General features: G+C 48.9%; 1 protein-coding gene across 2 annotated transcripts; it reads right to left on the bottom strand.

The window, feature by feature from the left end:
• Window positions 1-26: 26 nt before the first annotated feature.
• On the bottom strand, window positions 27-16352 carry Npr2 (natriuretic peptide receptor 2). Of its 2 annotated transcripts, XM_090330232.1 has the most exons (22): window positions 15106-16352; window positions 14122-14327; window positions 8918-9031; window positions 8483-8618; window positions 8168-8262; window positions 7802-7934; window positions 7506-7590; window positions 6613-6733; window positions 6374-6448; window positions 6084-6161; window positions 5750-5854; window positions 5546-5617; window positions 3627-3786; window positions 3294-3449; window positions 3044-3212; window positions 2764-2910; window positions 2186-2309; window positions 1972-2040; window positions 1032-1206; window positions 863-961; window positions 540-631; window positions 28-407 (listed from the first exon to the last, which is right to left on the bottom strand). In XM_090330232.1, the coding sequence occupies exons 1-22, from the start codon at window positions 15773-15775 to the stop codon at window positions 342-344; spliced, it is 3147 nt and encodes a 1048-aa protein (XP_090186358.1). In that variant the 5' UTR covers window positions 15776-16352; the 3' UTR covers window positions 28-341. The 2 variants fall into 2 exon arrangements, with proteins under 2 accessions (XP_090186359.1, XP_090186358.1); XM_090330233.1 differs by lacking the exon at window positions 6374-6448 and having other exon boundaries at window positions 27-407.
• Between the last annotated feature and the right edge of the window lie 1415 nt (window positions 16353-17767).

Below are 17767 nucleotides of genomic sequence, written 5' to 3'. Positions count from 1 at the left end.
GCTAAATGATTGATTCTGTGAGTTACCATAGCTATACCCAGTTTTATTTCCTCAGAGTTATCTCTACCCTACGACATCTCTACACTATGACACCATGGCTGGTTGTTGATATTTTATACTTGGCCAAAATATTCTGGACTAGATACACATATTTACAGAAGGTAGAGGAAAGGGACCAAGCCAGAGAGAGGCTGGTATATGTACAAGGCTGAGCTACAAGGGATACACTTCCAGATAAAGCAGGATTTTTGTTCCATCTCATGTGACAAAGTCTTGTATGTGAAGAGATGATGACCACTGCCCACCCAGTACCAGCAGCAAGAAGTGGGAAGAAGTGCGGTTTACAGGAGTCCAGGAGGTCCTTTCCGCTCTCCTAGGAGCCAGTAAGTTCGCATCTTTCCTTTCCCCTGGAATCAGAGGAGTGGACAACATTCAGATTCCTCTATGTCCAGCCCATCATCTCCCTCTCTTACCCAGTGATCTCCACCATCACTGTCATCCTCCTTTCCCATGACAGCCTCCCCATGGCCTGCCATTACCTTCATCTCCACATCCCCCCGAAGCTCTAGATGGAAACATCCTAACTCATCTAGGGCATCTTTGGTGGTAGAGGAGACATGGATCTTCAGAGCTGGAGTGACATGGGGACAGGAATCAGTCAAGAAGTGACAATACTAGAGAGTATTTTCCTCAACCACCCACCTCTCAGGAGGCTCTCCGTCCTCCTGACACTCATTTACAGAACACAAACATGTCCAAGGATAGGACACGAAGGAACTGTAATCTCCCAGGCTGAGACTTGGAGGAACTCTGAAGCTAGATAGATTCAGGCTCAGGTGGAGGTTGAAGGCTAATGTCTCACCTTGACCATTAGACTCCATTCGAGAAGCAGTGTTGACAGTATCTCCAAAAAGACAATAGCGGGGCATCTTCAGACCAACAACACCTGCACAGACTGGCCCTATGAAAGGAAATAGGTTGGGAGAGCCCAGGAAAGGTGGGTCCTAGGGCTAAGTGAGAGTCAGCCTTACCTGTGTGAACACCTATGCGAAGCCTCAGCTGGTCATGGGGGCGGTGGCGGATACGGAAAGAAGAGACTGCGTCTAGCAATGCTAGGGCCATCCGAGCAATTTCAGGTGCATGACGTTGACCATTTCGCCCTGGGAGGCCAGAAACCACCATATAGGCATCTCCAATCGTCTCCACCTGATTTAGAGGGAGGAGGGTTGAAAGATCATCTCTAGCTGTATCCATAGGAATGAGTTGAATGACACCAGCTAGACTCCACTAGGAGTTGTGCTGATATCTCTGGTTCTGGGCCAGGGAGGGTAAATAGTAAAAACATATTCAAATGGTTTAGAAAATAGTCCAGACAAGCCTTGAATTTGCAATCCTCCAGCCTGAATCACTTAAGTGCTAGGATTGCAGGTTCCTTGCCTTGCAGAAATTTGTTTGATGTCTGCCATGTGCCACACACAATGTTAGACTCTTTCCATATTCAAGATGGAACAACTGAGGCTCAGGACAACCCTGTTATTTACCTGGGCCCACACAATTAGCTACAAAGTCAATACTCAAAACTCAGTACATCTTTGTTGTCAAGAACAATAAAGCTAGCCCTTTTCCAACTCAATAATATCAACCAAGAAATTTCCATTTTTCATATATTGCCCCCTACCCAACTAAATCAATCTGTATCTACATCCTTTGTGGTTCTTTCATGTCTAGAGGTGAAAGAAGAAAACTGGATATACTGTATTTAAACCCTCAAGGAGATGGGGGCTATTTGTGATGGTTCTGATTAGGAAAGTAGAAGGATTCTAATTAGACATGTGTAAACTACATGTTGAAGACATCTTGAAGCTACATCTAATTATAAAATGCACTCCAGTACTAGGATGGCAGAGGCCCTGGAGGGAAACCTGACCAGGAGACTTGATCGTAAAGTAGTATCAGGAGAAATGCTCTTACCTTGTAGACGTCAAAGTTGTCAATTATGGCATCAAAGCAGGTATATAAGTCATTAAGGAGTGTCACCACCTAATGGGACAGGAAAGCAGAAGTCCTGAAATTTACGGCCAACTTTCTAAGAATTTTCAATGACTCAGAAAGAGATAGGAACTCTAGAAGAAACTAGCCTTTCCCTTGATCGATGCCCAGGTCCCAGTCCCACCCCTCTTCTCACCTGCATGGGAGTGCTCTCAGCTGACAATGCTGTGAAGCCAACGATGTCACTGAAATAGATGGTGACACTGTCAAAAGCCTCTGCTTGTACGGTCTCTCCCCGTTTTAACTGCTCTGCCACTGAACTAGGAAGCAAGAAGGTAGTGTGAACACAACTCCAAAAAAGAGGATGGGAGAGAGGGAAGAAAGAACATGGAACTGCAGGAGAGCAGAAGCAGTAATGGGAAAGTCAGGCTTGGTGAAGGAAAAGGAAATGGGCTGAGAAACATTACTTGGCTTAAGGCCAGGTGCACGAGGGATGGTGGACGGCACAGGGAGCTAGGGGTGGGAGCTGAATGTCTCATGTGCTGCAGCAATAATAAGAGAGTAGTATCCTAAAGAGGAAGGAGGAGAAGCCAAAAAGAAGGGGAGCACAGCTCATTTGGGGAAAAAGAATTGAGCCAATAGCCAGGAGGGCCCACTGTGGCAAGAAGTAACAAAGCAGGGTCTTAGGGTTTGGAAGTGAGTTCTCAGGAGGCTGATGAGACAACGCAACAGAGCTAGACTCTGAAGGAAAAGTGGAAGGAAGGTCTGTCTCACTGGGGTAGAATTTGGTAGAGCAGTGCCTCAGCCTTGCGTTTTTCCTCTAGATAGGCCTGTGTGCGTTCCTCCACCAGCTTCTCCAGGTTATTGGCATACTGTTCCATGCGCAACAACAGGTTGTCCAATATGCTGGTGCCACCCTCCCTGCAGAAAGACCAACATATGACACCTGCTCCAACATCTCAAGACTCCTAAGCCTTCTTATCCAGCCCTCCTGCCCCACCTTATCCACTAAGATGAGTCCCTAGGCAGTCCTTTCCCCTCGAGGGCCTCTCACTTGTTAAAGCGGCGGATGAAACCTTTGATCTGTCCAAAGTCTGGTCGGTCAGCTGGGTCCTGGGCCCAACATCGCTCCATCAGCAAAACCAGCTCTTCATTCAATTGGGTGCGGTCAATGCTTGGCCGGAAGTATGGCCGCTGACCATTTCGGACCTTCTGAACAATCTCTGAAGATGATAAAAGGTTTGGATGAAGAAGGGGGTCCCCCAGGAAAAGAGGCTGTGGGTGGGTAATGGATGGACTCTCACCTTTGGGGCTGAGGTCCAAACCCTCTAAGTAGAAAGGACCACTTCGAAGTGCTATCTCCTGCAGGATGATTCCAAAGCTATAAACATCTGCTTTCTGCATGCCTGTGGTTGGCAAGGGGTTCCCACTGAGCAGTTCTGGGGAAGTCCACAGCTTCTCTGAAAAGAGGGAACCGAGCTGGCCAGATCCCCAAAACAGAGTACCAACCCCTCCCCCAGCAAAGCTCATACAGGTTCAGCTCCATATTACTACTATATCTCCCTCTCCTACCCTAGCCAAGAGAAATGATCAAGGCTAGAGGAACTATAAGAAGTGGGTTGTGGGGCAAGCCTCACTGGCATAGAGGGCATGGCTGTCATCAGGTTCAGCGGTTGACCGGAAACTGGCCAGGCCATAGTCTGTGATTTTGAGCACAAAACGACTATCCACGACGCAGTTGGAGGACTTGAGACTTCCATGAGATGAAATAATGCTGTTGTGGAGAAAGGCCATGCCCTGTAGGATACAGATTAGCAATCCATCATATCTGGATTACACCACCTACTCACCAGGACATGGACACCAGCTAGCTACCTAAAAGCCCTAGGGCCATAAAAACAAGAAACCAATCTTAGAAGACATCCCTTGCACAGTTTCCACCCATGGAACTGGTAGAATAGGAGTCATCACTTCCTGGTACCACAAATACTATACATGTACCCAGGTACCAAAGGAAAAAAACATTGCTTAAGACTAGGTAGGGAGAAGGAGAACTAGCAATAATTATCTTGGGGGGGAGGGAAGAACAGATCTATGAGGATGAGCTCCAAAAATAATACAATACCCACAGTAACTTGACTGATATTCAGGAAGACAGAGCTTGAGATACAGGTACAAAAAAATAGCTGGAAGCACCAAAGAAGATTAGTTGTAAACTTCAGTACACAACCATGTGCGAGCAGACAAGACAGGAAGAAGGAAGAATGTGTTCTAAGAAAGTTATGCTAAACAAGAAGTGCAGACAACTGTATATTAGAAAAATAAATTGCAAAATAGACAAAAATAGGAGACAACAGCCAGGCCAATGTAGAAACCTGGAACTTTGGATTCCAGAGGCCAGTGATGAGAGAACTTTTGTCTCCAAAGGTCTAAATGACCATGAACAGGGTAATGCTATTCCCCCCCCCGCACCCCAAATCCTGAGGCCTCTCCTAAGTCAGTGCAGGTGGGATAGGAAAAGGAAAGGAAGTTCTACGGGCTAGGCTAAAAACACCAGTGTCAGCTGTGGCCTTGAACAATTCATAGCCAGTTTTGGTGACCTCTTCCTGTATTTTGGTATGAACAAAACCTTTGAGAATCTTCAAACTAGTGGATTCATCGTAAGGATACTTTCCAAAAACATTTTTCTATCAAAGACATTGTTCTCTCAAGAGTCATGTTTTTTGGTGTTGTTTTGTTTTGATTAATCATCACACCATTAGTTGAGCACATTACTTAATATGTTTCTCTTGTTTGATCGCAAACTTTTGCTTTTGAATTAGCAAAATAACCACAGCTAGCTTCAGATATAGTGTAGGGTAAGCCACTAGCCTTGTTCACTGACTTTTAGGCTTGCTTCTAAATACCCAATTTATGGACATCAAGGTCATTTAAAAGTAACTGAAACTTTGAACACTGAAAAATATATAATACAATTTTCCTTGATTTCTCTTACTTTTTTAAATTTAGTTTCTGGACAAAAGATCATAGTAGACATGCCAAATAGAGGGAAAATGGGAGATAAATGGAGACTTCACTCATCTTTTCCTTACTAAGAGATTTTAATATGACTTCTTGAGGGAAAAGAGATGTTGTAGAGACATCTGAGCTATCTAGCTCAGGAAGACAAACTTTCTCTAGATGCTGGACTCCTCTGTGTCAGATAAACCTTTCCCTTCAAATATAAATTCCAGAACCCTTGTTTACCATGATTCCTACCTAAGGAACCATGGGAGATAGAGAAACCAGGGTGTTCAGGGAAGTAGAAGGAGAGAAATTATAGACAAGACTAAACAGAGGCATTTTAAAGTGAATAAACTATCTGAGCAAGGTGACACACACCTGTTATCCTAGAACTCACAAGGCTGAAGAAAAAGTATTATGAGTTCAAGGACAGCCTGGACTACAGACTACATAGTGGTTTCCAGACGAACCAGCTTAGGCTACACAGCAAGAATCTGTTCCCACCCCCTAAAAAAAAAATTAAGTGAAAAATGAATGGACTTTTAAGACTCACCTTAACAAGGTCATTAATGAGTGAATAACGAAACATCCAGTCCAAGTTGATGCTGTCATTTTCTAGAATATCCTGGCGACATGGAAGAGATTATATGTCTGTCCCAGTCCCATTGGCTATGTCATTTGGCAAAGCCAATGTACCTTTGGGGAGCAGATGTTCCCCACTCCAACCCCACCATAATCTCCACCCATAATCCCTCACTTGTAAACTTCCACGAGGACAATACTCCGTAACAATGCAAATGTTGGGAGGGTCTATGCAGGCTCCAATGAAGCGAGTAAGGTGATTGAATTGAACGTCTCTCATCTAGCAGAAAAACAATGGACAAAGCTAAAAATAAATCGATTCAGAAACCTACCCCTACAAGAGAGGCCCTTTCTCTTAGTTATATGACCACCCTAAAATCAATTAAAAAATAAACCCTGGCCTTTCCAGCCAATGTTACTGTCCCATATCCCCATCCCTTACTATCCCATATCCCTTGCCTCCTCACCTCCCATCCACCCCCACCTTCCCTCCATACCCCATTACATACATGCTTGAGTTCAAACAGAACCTGCCGGGTCAGCTCAATACGCTTCTTATTTACATGTTTGATAGCGACAACATTTCCCTGAAGGGGTGGGGTGAAAGGAAGAGAAAACATGAGTATCAGAAGGAGTTTCTGGAGGCTGAGAAACACTGGAGAATTGTGGGAGTATCTGGGAGCTCAGCTGGGCATGGGGGGGGGGGTCGCTAAGGGGTAGAGGTTCAGGGGCATGTATAGCAAATGGGGATGAGACAGGATGAAATGGTGGGGACCAGAACAAGCAGATGACTGTTCACCTTGAAGTGACCGGTGTTGGCAAAGATCTGGTATTTCCCATGGGCTGTCATGAGCGAGCCGTAACTGGATCCCCGCTGGGGCCAAGGGCAACATGGAGGCGGAAGGATGAAAGGAACGTTAGATGATGGTGGTAGTGGCAGGGGCTGTCATTACAGGCCAGTGTGCTGGGAAAGGTCCAGGGTAAGAAAGGACAGGAACTCAGAGGGAAGTGGAGGAAACAGCTGAGACAAGGGCTCACCAGGGACAGCGTGAGGCGACTGCCTGCACCTTTATGATAGCGTTCTGAGTTGCCAAACTGTAGTTCTTCCCAGCGGATACGCCACAGCATGCTAGCCAGCTCCTTCTCCAGCATCAGTTTTCTGTAAGGACTGCAAACTTCAGTTGACTGGCAAGCTCAATCCCGCCACCCCCTAAGCTGGAGGCATCCCTGAAGCTCCTGAATCTACAGAACCCAGGAAACAGACTGGAAGATTAGGACACACTTACTACATGCCTGGCACATGCTTAGGAACACTCACCAACACAGATGTTGGAAGTGAAAGGATTTTTGTTTTGGTTTTGTTTCAAAACAGGATCTTGCTATGTAGCTCAGGCTGGTCTTGAACTTTAGATCCTCTTGCCTCAGCCTCCTGAGGTCTGGGATTATAGACATGTACCACCAAGCCAGGAAGTAGCTGTTTTTCAATGGTTATTATGGTATTTCTTTTTCTTTATTGTTACTATTTTCCCCCCAGTGCTAGGATCCAGCTCAGGAGCACGCCTGTGCTAAACGGCATTCTACCACTGAGCTACGTTCTCCAGCGTGTAGTTCTTCCTGAAAATGGGAAAATTCTCCTTTGGCCTTAACCATATCCAAAGCAAAATGACATATTCATAGAGTCCAGCACACAAGAGGATCTCAAATTTGAGGTTAGCCTATGCTATATAAGGAGACACTGTCTCAAAAAAAAAAATATCAGTACTTTGTGTATCTAGGCTAGAATCAAAAGTAGAACAAAGAAAAGAAAAAGGCTATATAGGAAGAGCCAACTTCCAGATGAGTAAATCAGTTACCCCTACCTTGGATTACAGGAACCTTCTAGCTACCCCCTGGGGAATGGGGAAATACACAGTGAAAAGCCCTGAACTCACCGGAAAATTAGGAAGCTGGAAACACCAAACATGATGAAGGTGATTCCTGTGCCCAGAGCCACAATTGCCAGGGTGGAAAGTGGAGCTGAAGGGGAGAGAGAGACCCTGAGAAAGACTGTAGGGGGTAGAAAAATGGGGAGGGGGAGGAGAAAGTATAGGGAGTAGACAGCTTTCTTGAGGGAAAGAGGAAGGAGGGAGGGCAGTAGACAGAGATAAGAGCACAGCTGAGAATTGGGAGTCAGTGAGGGTGGAGGAGAAGGGAGGAGGGATTGCTCCCAGTGCCTGCACACACCCACTTTTATCACAGGATGGGTCGTCCAAATCAAAGGCACAGGGGGGATTGTCCAAGGGCGGGGCCCCCTTCACCCAGGGAATAGGTCGTCCTGTCCACCAAATCTGCTTCTCAGCTCCTGAGTAGTGGGCTGCAGGCTGTGAGGAAGCAGAACACTGGGCCCCACAGGCCTGCCTGCCCAAGCCTCCTCCCCAAACCCCAGACATTGTCCTGCTCTTCTTCCCAAGCTGCCACCTGGCCACACGATACAGATCCAGCCCAGGACACAAGTCCCTGCCTCTAGAGCCTGTGATTATGCCCCCACGGAACCCTTCAAAGCTGGATCTTACATGGTCAACTCAATTCTTTTCCCTGACCCCTCCCCCATCACCTGAAAGTCTCCAGACTCCAAGTCTCCCATGGCCCACAGGACAAAATCCGTCTCCCGGTCATTATTCTTGTCCATAACAACCAGTCCAGTGACACCTAGGGTAGAGAAGAGTGCCCTACCTATTTAAAGACCTTCCTTATGTCTTCCTCCAATCCCCACCATGTCCCCAGCTGTCTGAGTCTGTCCCAGCCCCATTCCCAAAGTATGTCCACCTCTACCCGAATGACTCTCCCTGCTGCCTTGGCATGTTTCTTTTCTTTTTCACTCATGAGCCTGTGATCAGCCCTTAGGCAGACATCTGTTGCTCTCCAGTACCATGGTATCTTCGTCCCTGCATCTTCTCCACTATGCGAAGCCCATCTTCCCGGGTGCCTCCTTCCTGTAGTGTCTCGTTCAGGACTTCAGCGTAGAGCAGGATCCCATCATAAAAGCAGCCAGCGATGAGGTTCATCTGGGGATGGCAATTTTGGCAATGCTCTCTAATGTCCTGTGAGGTTCCTTCCCCCTTTCCTTTTCCCCATCCCTGTAGTCCTCTACTTATTCTCTCTTCTGACTTGCTTTCTTCCCTTCTCTGACTCCTAATTGTACCACCCCTTTCTGCTGGGGGAGAAAGAAATAAAGTGAAAAACCCCTAACAGGCTTGCTCCATAGCTAAGACTTGTTGCTGAGTTAATGGTGGGGAGCCATTCTTAACCGTCTGGACTGACAGGAGAGGAAGGGAGGGAGAGAAAGAGAGAGAGATCTACTCACCAGGGATGGGGCCAGCTCCACACCAAAATCTTCCCTAGCTCTTATCAGCAGACGATTCTGGAATTCTTGATACTCAGGATTTGGGGGTTCTCTGTATGTGATCACCAATACAGTCTGTACCCGCAGTACATGGGGAAAAGGGAGAGAAATCAAGATGAACCGGAGGAGAAATCAGGACAGAGAAACTCGTTCATATGTGTATGATGTAAAACATCCACAGTGGAATCTGAAGATTCAAGGGGTATTGAGGTACATGTAGGGAATGGGAGTGGGGAGATGGACTAGTTGACTAATTGCACTCTTTTGGGAAAGGCAGATAGGGCTGGCTCTGGAAGGTGAGATGGGGAAGTAACAGATGACTGTCAACTCCACATCCAAAGCTCCTCCACTTCCTCACCTCTGACCATCACCAGGCCTCCTGCTAGGCCTCCAGCTCCTAGAAGTTCCTCCTTCCCATCCTTTCTGGGTACCTGTCACTATCACAACCCTGATCAACAGCTCCTCTCCAAAGTATTAAATTAGTCCTAATGCTGGACTTAAAAGAGATTTCAGGACCTGTGACAACTGAGGGAAATACCTGTGGAAAGCTGCTCCATATTCATTTCACATGTCTGGAACACCTGCCATGATCTGCACTATCCAATTTACTAGGCAGAGATGTCACACACCCTCACACATTGCTTAGACAAGTAAATCATACATGTTGCAGCCTTGCACACATTTCACTGGCACAAGTTGGCCTGCCTCTGTCCCTGGCCATTGTACCTGCGTGGCTCCAAGGCCTCATGCTCCCCTGCTTTAGCTGCTGGACGCTAAGTCTCAGGTCACACAGTCACTGAAACCAGCCTCTGTTCAGTGGTGTATATGTATTGGGCAATATGACTTTGTGTAATGATACACTAAAAAAAACCCTAGTTATTTCCACCAGGTTTGTTCATTCTTGTCATGTGTTCCATAATCAATTAACTAGAAATTAGGAAATAATGATGTTAACTTCTAATATGCATTCATTATGTGAGAGCAGAGTCTTCTTCAAGATGTAATTTGTTTGTTTCTTTATGACAGAGGCTCACTAAGAAGCCCAAGCTAGCTTCAAACATGACATTCTTGCTAGGTACCTAAGGCTCCTGCTCCTTAGCTACCCAGGAATCTGAGATCTGAAAATCATTGTTCAAAGCCAGCCAGAGCAGGAAAGTCTGTGAGAACCTTCTCTCCAATCCGTGGCTAAAAAAGCCACAACTGGAGCTATGGCTCACATGACATAGCACCAGCCTTGAGTGAAAAAGTTAAAGGACAGCACCCAGGCCCTGAATTCAAGCATCAGGACCAGCACAGACAGACACACAGACAGACACACACACACACACACACACACACGCACAAAGATTCCCCTGCCTCAGTCTGTGATTACAAGCATTAGCCTGTAAAGATTTAATTATTTTTGTGGGGTATTTGCATGTTTGATTATATACTTCTAATATCCTTCTACTCTCAGGCAAAAAAGAAAAAAGCAGTAGGTACTAGGGGCTAGACTTAGGGCAGGAAGGGTTCATGAGTTCATTCAGTAACACTCTTCTAAGAATTAAAAAAAAAATCCCAGAAAGATAGGATATTGTTGGCAAATAATGTAAAAGGTCAGCAAAAGAAAATGGAAAGATCAATTTATATTTCAATAAAGATTCATAATAACTTTTTTTTTTGCCAGTCCTGGGGCTTGCACTGAGGGCCTGGCCACTGTCCTTGGACACTTTTGGCTTAAGGCTAACACTCTGCCACTTGAGCTACAGCACCACTTCAGATCTTTCTGTATATGTAGTTCTGGGGAATTGAACCCAGGGCTTCATGCTTGCTACCATTAGGCACACTCCCAGCCATCATGATAACTTTTAAACAATTGCTCACTCTTGTTGCTAAGCTAGAAGTACTAAAACTTTAACATACAATCCTCTTGCCATAGCCTCTCACTCCCAGGCATTAGGTTTACAGGTATCAGCTCTACTCTAAATGAATTCCTAGTTTCACATCCTCTCCCCCACATGCTTTAATTCAACAAATAGGTTTTGAACACTCACGCATGCTAGGCACATAGAATATAAAGATAAACCTGATCCTTGCTTTCAAGCAAAGATGGCTGTGTGTGAAAGAAAAAAAACAATCATAGCACTAGACTTAATTTTAAAGCCTGCCCAGGCTAGCTTTGAACCACAATCCTCGTATCTCCACCTCCTGACAAGCTAGGATTACAGTGTGAGCCACTAGTTCCTGGTTTGTTTGTTTGTTTAAGATAGCCTAGGGTGGCCTCAAACACAATCCTCTTGTCATAGACTCCCACTCCCAGGTGCTAGGATTACAGGTGTCAGCTCCACATCTCTCTAAATGAATTCCTATTCTCAACTTCTCTACTCCCCACACACAAACACATTTTAATTCAACAAATATGTTTTGAATACCCATCACACATGGTAGATACCTAGAATATAACGATGGAACCTGATCCCTGCCCTCAAGCAAATATGGCTGAGTAGAAGAGAAAAATCATAGCAATAGACTTAATTTTAGAGCCTGTCTCCCTCCTCTCCATCTTGCCACCAACCCCCCCCCACATACCCATAACTGGCATATAGCCTGTGCTGGCACCTTTGCGTTCAGTTGACACTCTCCTAAAAAGGCTTTGGACATCTATGCCAAGGCCTTTTCACCTCACTATTTTTTCTAGGCTAACAAGGTCTAGTGCCCTCCTCCCCAGGGGCTGGTGTCTTTTCTGAAGGAAGCGTCTTTCTGCTCTTTTAATTGGCTGGAGCTGACCACTCACTTCCTGGTGAAGAATGACAGAAGCTTTGCCAGAAAACACCTCAGTACCCCTCACACTCACCTGACCCACCCTAGGCCTTGGTTGTTCTCCCCTACACTTGGCATACTTGACTGCTTCTAGTGAAACCTCTATTTTCCTGTCTGAACAAGGCCCAAAGTGATAAAAGACCTAAAAATTCACAGAATTGATGATCAACTCAAACTCCCTCTTCTGCCTGCTCTAAGTGCTGGAGACCCTTAGCAAAGAGAAATTCTCCCACAAAACAGAAGTTTCTCTTCTACAAAAAGAGTGCTGCCCTGAGGGCTACAGAATCTTATCCAGAAAGTCATGGACCGTCCTTAAGCTTATTAGCAAACATTTTCTTCTCCTGTCAGTTCCTTTACTTTTTCTTTCAGGCACAATATGTGTCTATATTTGTATTCATTACTGTCAATCTCTCCTAATAAATAGGCACTCCAAAAAGGACCACATCTATTGTATTCTCTACTACATTACTAGTACCTAGCACAAAGGCAGGAACACAATAGGTGCTCAGTAAATCCACCAATGAAATGAGTCTGTGTACAAATAAACCAAATATGAAATAATACCATGTTCTATAGTAGACAGAACTGAGTATGAGCGTGGGAGACTCAGCCCAACCTGGAATTCAGAGATTATTTCCTAGAAGGAGAAGTAACAGCCCGAGTCTCAAAGAATATGAAAGCAGTATCCAGACACAAAAGGAAAGAAGTTATTTTAGGAAGAAATTATGACATCAACAAAACCTGTCCTACCACCACCCGTGTTCAAATGTGACACTCACAGACTCATACTCAGGCAAACAGATACGTCATTCACAGCCAGGAACCCTCGTCACTCACAACCAAATATATAATCACAGCCACATAAAACCTTACTCAATGGAGAAGAATAGCCACCTAGGTCTGGCTGGCCCTTGTACTCATCTACTTAGGATGAAGAAAGAAAGAAAGAAAGAAAGAAAGAAAGAAAGAAAGAAAGAAAGAAAGAAAGAGAGAAAGAAAGAGAGAAAGAAAGAGAGAAAGAAAGAGAGAAAGAAAGAGAGAAAGAAAGAGAGAAAGAAAGAGAGAAAGAAAGAGAGAAAGAAAGAGAGAAAGAAAGAGAGAAAGAAAGAGAGAAAGAAAGAACAAACCTTAAGTTCATCCCATAAGCCACTTCAGCTCCTTTGTGGAAAAAGTGAGAGATGTGGATAAATAAATAGGAAACATGGGCATCAAAGAAAAATTGAGAGAGCCAGAAAAAAATTCAAGGGTATGATTTTGTGAGGCAAAAATGGGTACCGCAGACAAAAGGAGCAAAGGAGACTAACCAAGTGCTAGGGCACCTGAGGAAAATGTAGTTAGCCGGAATTCTATGCATAAGCACATGGGGAGCTGAGACCACATGGTGGACTGAGAACAGTAGACAGATGCTCTTAAACAGCATGGGAAAGAGTTGCAGAAAGCAACTCATCAGAAGTTTAGAGCACAGGGGCTGGGGCCAGGGGGCCATAGTTCACATGTAACGAGATCCTGAATTCAAACTCCAGTACTAAGTTTATGACATAACACTTCACTCCTTTCTAATCAATCAACTGGTCTCACTTTTCTTCTAATCTAACTTGATTTCCATCACTATATTTACGCCCACAGACACACACACACACACACACACACACACACACACACACACACACACTCACACACAGACACACACACATCAAGGACTCCTAGTGCCTTAAGTTTTAGAGCTCTCTTTAATCTACCCTTGCCATTTTCTTTCCAACGTGTGCTTCAAGTGTACACTTCTTTCTTACCAGGCCAGTATCTTCTTAATCTCTCAAATAAGTCCACCTTTCTTTTCTCATTACATAGGCTTCCTGGATCCCTTTATCCATGCTGTGAATCTGGAATCTACCACAATAGTCAAAATAATCTCACTTCCTTCACAAAAGTATCCTTTCAACCCACCCATACCAACACTTCATCTTCTGAACCACTGGAGTTCTCAGTGACTGTTCCAGGCACACAATCACCTTTCCTGGGCTTTACCTAACTATACCAACAGTGAAGTCTTCCTTATCGCTCTAAAATGGGTGATACCCTGGCTGAGGATAAGGCTCAGATTTTATTCCCTGAACTTTTCCCTGCACAGTCTAGTCTATGTAGGAAAGCCAGTGTCAGAGGGTTTTGGAGGAGGCCAAAGTCAGCCTTGGCAGCAGATACACAAAGAGACACAAAGCTTGGGAAGGAAGGGTGATAGCACTCTAGGAAAGTTCCTGTAGCTCACAACTCTCACCTTATTCTTGGGGTTTCCTTGGGGTGGGGGAGGGGAAATGGAGTCTCATGAAAGATGGAAATTCTAGCCAAGTACCACTCCTTTCAAATGATACCTGAAAGGCCTCTCTAAGGGCTTGGGCCTGTTCCTGGGTGCGATTGTCTTGCCATGGCCGGCCTGTAGAGCGTGTAGGCCCTGCCCGGAGACTCTCTCCAAAGACATCCAGGTAAAAGAAGACATAGTCTCCGTTGGTCAGGTTCTCCCTCTGGGCCTGGAGCAAGATCTCATGCAGCATCTCCAGAGGGCCGCAGATATACACAACTGGGAACAGGTACATGACAGAGGAGCACCCTGAGAAGGTATCCAGGACCCCAGAGGCCCCATCTTTGAGTCATCTGCATGCCCCCTCCTTAGCAAGAGTGCCCCACCTACTGACACCTAACAGATGCATTTTTCCCTAGAAGCCCCCACTATGAGTGCCCTGAGGCCAGATGGACCATCTGGCAGAAGTCAGAGCCTGACTGCAGGCCCCAGAGGAAGACAGTGATGATTCACGCCTTCCCTTTCCCCAGAGCCTTCACTGCTGCTCCCCCCCTCCAGCCCTCCCCACTCCCCACTCTTCTTTGCCTTTCCCTAGGCTCATAGGCACTGGCTACTGACCGTTTCCCCCTGCCAGCTTTAGCTCCCCTTTCCCAGCCAAATCTGTTGAGTTCTGAACCAATTCAGGATGTCCTTTCTTTTCATGCTACAAAAGGGTCTTGGTTCCCCCCCTCCCAGGGTGGGGAGGGTCTCTGCAGGCAGACAGGTACACACTTCAGAGGGGCCACCCCTCTCCCCCACATTCACTACTCTCGGGCACTCACATTTCTTTCCAAAAACGCAGCATCCTCACACTGCCCCAGTGCCACCTTCTCCTTCCGCTGTCCATAATACCCACAAGCCAGGGTCCCCATCCTGGGTCCTCTCACAGGTGTTAGGTCCACACGTCCTCTCCATCCCAACCACCACACGGATGACTGTCTAGAGTCCCCCTACTGAGCTCTGGGGACACGGCCCACCCCACCTCCCTTGGCCCTCACACGGCCCGGGCCACACTCACTGCGCCCGTTGGCCCGGATGAAGTGGGTGGCCTGCTCGGGCCCCCCTGGCTCCCGGGCGTACACTTGGTGCTGCACACTGAGGTTGCTGCCCTGCAGGGCCTCAAAGACTCCCTCGATGGTGAAGTAGTGCGGCCGGTCATCCATGCGGGCATCCAGATAGATCAAGGCAGCGCGCGCAGTCCAGTTGAAGTGCCCGTGTAAGGTCACGACAAACTCACCCAGCTTGGGAGCCGAGGGGCCAGTGCGCACCAGGGTTCGGTAATGCTCATTCTTAGCGGCAAAACCCGAGGCCACGGCACCGGCCGTCAGCAGGGGAAGGTGCCAGTGGGAAGCAAAGCGGGCCACCGAGGCTGCCGGGTACACACAACCCGGGCCCAACAGCAGGTCGGGGTCGTGATACAGCTTGAGGTCCACCGCGCGCAGGGGAGCCAGGTACTCAGAGCAGGCGCCATCGAGTTCAGAGCTGACAAACCGCAGATCCACGGGCAGTGCCCGGCCCAGAGCCTCCACGGCCAGCGCCACGGCAGGACCCACCCGTGGCCAGGCCCAGGCATAGCTCAGATTGTGTTCTGGCAGCACCACCGCTAGTGTCAAGTTCCGCGCCCCCGGAGGACGCGCCCCACCTGCCAGGGCTGCCACCACCAGCAGCAGCAGCGACGGCAGTGCCATGGCCCCCCACCCTGGGGCCGCTCTGGCCTACCAGGCAGGCACAAGCACCACCCAGCCTGGAGCCCGGGGAAGAGGGCCAGCAAGAGAAGTGGAGGACAAGCCAAGGCGACCGGCTAAGATAGAGACAGAGGCCGGGGGCGCGCCAGGAGAGGATGGTAGGAAGCGTGGGGTGGGCAAGGAGTGGGCAACCGGCCTGGGGCCAAGGCTAAGGACAGGGTGGCAGGAGGAGGGAGGGATCCGGCGGCCCCCGCGACCAGCCGGGATGGGGGACAGTGCTGGGGAAAGTGGCCGGACAATCCAGAGCTGAGAAGGAGGGGGTTTGAGCCTGGGGCGGGCTGGGGTGGGTGTGGGGGGGTGGCTGGAGGCCCCCCACAGCTGCAGGGTCTGGGAGCGCAGGGAGCGGCGACCAACGGGACCCCGGGGCCGAGGCGACGGAAGGACGGGGACCTGGGCAGGCGGGGAGCGAAGCGAGGCCTGGGCCGGGAGGGGAGGGGAAGGCAGGGGTCACTCTCCCGGTGAAGGCTTCTCCCGAAGCTCCGGCTTGGACTAACGGGCCCAGGCGCCGGTCCCATCCGGAGCTGCGGCGGCCCCGCCCGTGTCCCCCCCGCTCCGCTCGGCTCCGCTCCTCCCCGGGCCCCGGCGGCCCGGGCCGCCCCGCCGCCTCCCGCCCCCCGCCTAGGCCCCCTGCGCGCGCGCGCGCGCCGCTCGCTCGTCCGGGTCAGGTCGCCTTGGCCCCGGCGGCGCGTCTCTGCTCGCTGCGCCCGGTGGTGGCGGCTGAGTGTGACTTCCCGGGCAGGCCGCCCGCCCCCCGCCCCGCCCTCCCCCGCCGCCCCTCCCCCTCCCCCGCCCGGCCCCACCCTCCGGCGCCTGCTGTCTCCCCCCCACACTCTCCACCGTCCGGGGACCTTCCTGCCACCCTGCCGGTGCGCGCCCCGGGGCTCTGCCACAGGGCCTGGCAGGCCCCACGGGGTTCCTGGGGGTCCCCAACACTTGAAGGGCCTCCTCCACCCTCAGCTTGCCGCAAGCCCAGGGTCCACCAGGCCTGTCTTCCTCCTCACTTATTCCAGACACCCCAGGGGCCTGCCTTCTCCCCTCCCGTTGATCCTGTGCTCCTTCTCTCGGCCCCTTAAGTCCCTCCATGGCTCCCGTCTCCAAACATTTGGTCTCCATTTAGGTATGGTGTCCTTGGTCTAGGAAACCATACTAACTCTCCTAAATGCCGGGAACCCCTCACTCCTCTCGCCAGGAGCCCAGGGGCCCCTTCCTCACCCGGGCTCCTGTGCGCCCCTTAACCCCGAAGAAGCCCGGAGCCTTCTCCTCCCCGGGGACTCAGCGTCCACTCCTGCGCTTCCTGGCTCCCTGGCCTCTCGTACCCGCTTCCACCGGCCTCCAGCTCCAGGGCCTTGTCTCTCCTTTGTCCTTCAGTGCAGCCCAGGCCCGGTTCAGGTGAAGGCTTATAGACCAAGCGCAATTGGCCCCCAGCGGTGGAAGCCCGCTGCACCCCACCTTAGTTTCCATCCCATCCCCTGGCTTTTAGCCTGGGAAGTTTACCAACGCCCCCCACATTGGGAGTGCTGATCCCATCCTGAGGAACAGCTTGTGAGATGACATCATGATTGTACTGGGGACTGCTAGGGGACCCTGGGGAGTTCTCCGAATCGGTCATAAAAGACAGGCACACGAGCCCCTATTTCTCCCTGCTGAGATCCAGTTTCTCTCCCCCTTCCAACCACTTCTCCAGAGATCTCAGAGCCGAGAGGCTGAGAGCTCCCCAAACACAGGGAGGAATGCGCGTGGACTGAGGGACCGTTTTCCTAAGGTGAAGGCGACACCCGGTGGTGATCAGGGGAAATTAAGGACAATGCCGATTTATTATTAGTGAGTATGTTTATTGAACCCGGACTATAGAGCACAAGCTGTAAGGATGTATTCAAAGAAAACTAAATGATAGAGCCCTTACCTTTGAGGAGAATACGGTTGAAATCCCTAGGG

This window comes from Megascapheus bottae, chromosome 3 (assembly GCF_031878675.1).
Source record: "Megascapheus bottae isolate mThoBot1 chromosome 3, mThoBot2.hap1, whole genome shotgun sequence".
Classification (NCBI taxonomy): domain Eukaryota; kingdom Metazoa; phylum Chordata; class Mammalia; order Rodentia; family Geomyidae; genus Megascapheus; species Megascapheus bottae.
Note: the sequence above shows the minus strand (reverse complement) of the source record. Positions and strands in the feature narration are given on the sequence as shown.

Coding starts and splice junctions, on each gene's coding strand:
- Npr2 (XM_090330232.1), bottom strand. CDS start 15,775: ATGGCACTGCCGTCGCTGCTGCTGCTGGTGGTGGCAGCCCTGGCAGGT. Junction 14,328..15,105: donor CATCCGGGCCAACGGGCGCA/GTGAGTGTGGCC, acceptor ACCTGTTCCCAG/TTGTGTATATCTGCGGCCCT. Junction 5,855..6,083: donor TTCTGTTTGAACTCAAGCAT/GTATGTAATGGG, acceptor TTTTTCTGCTAG/ATGAGAGACGTTCAATTCAA.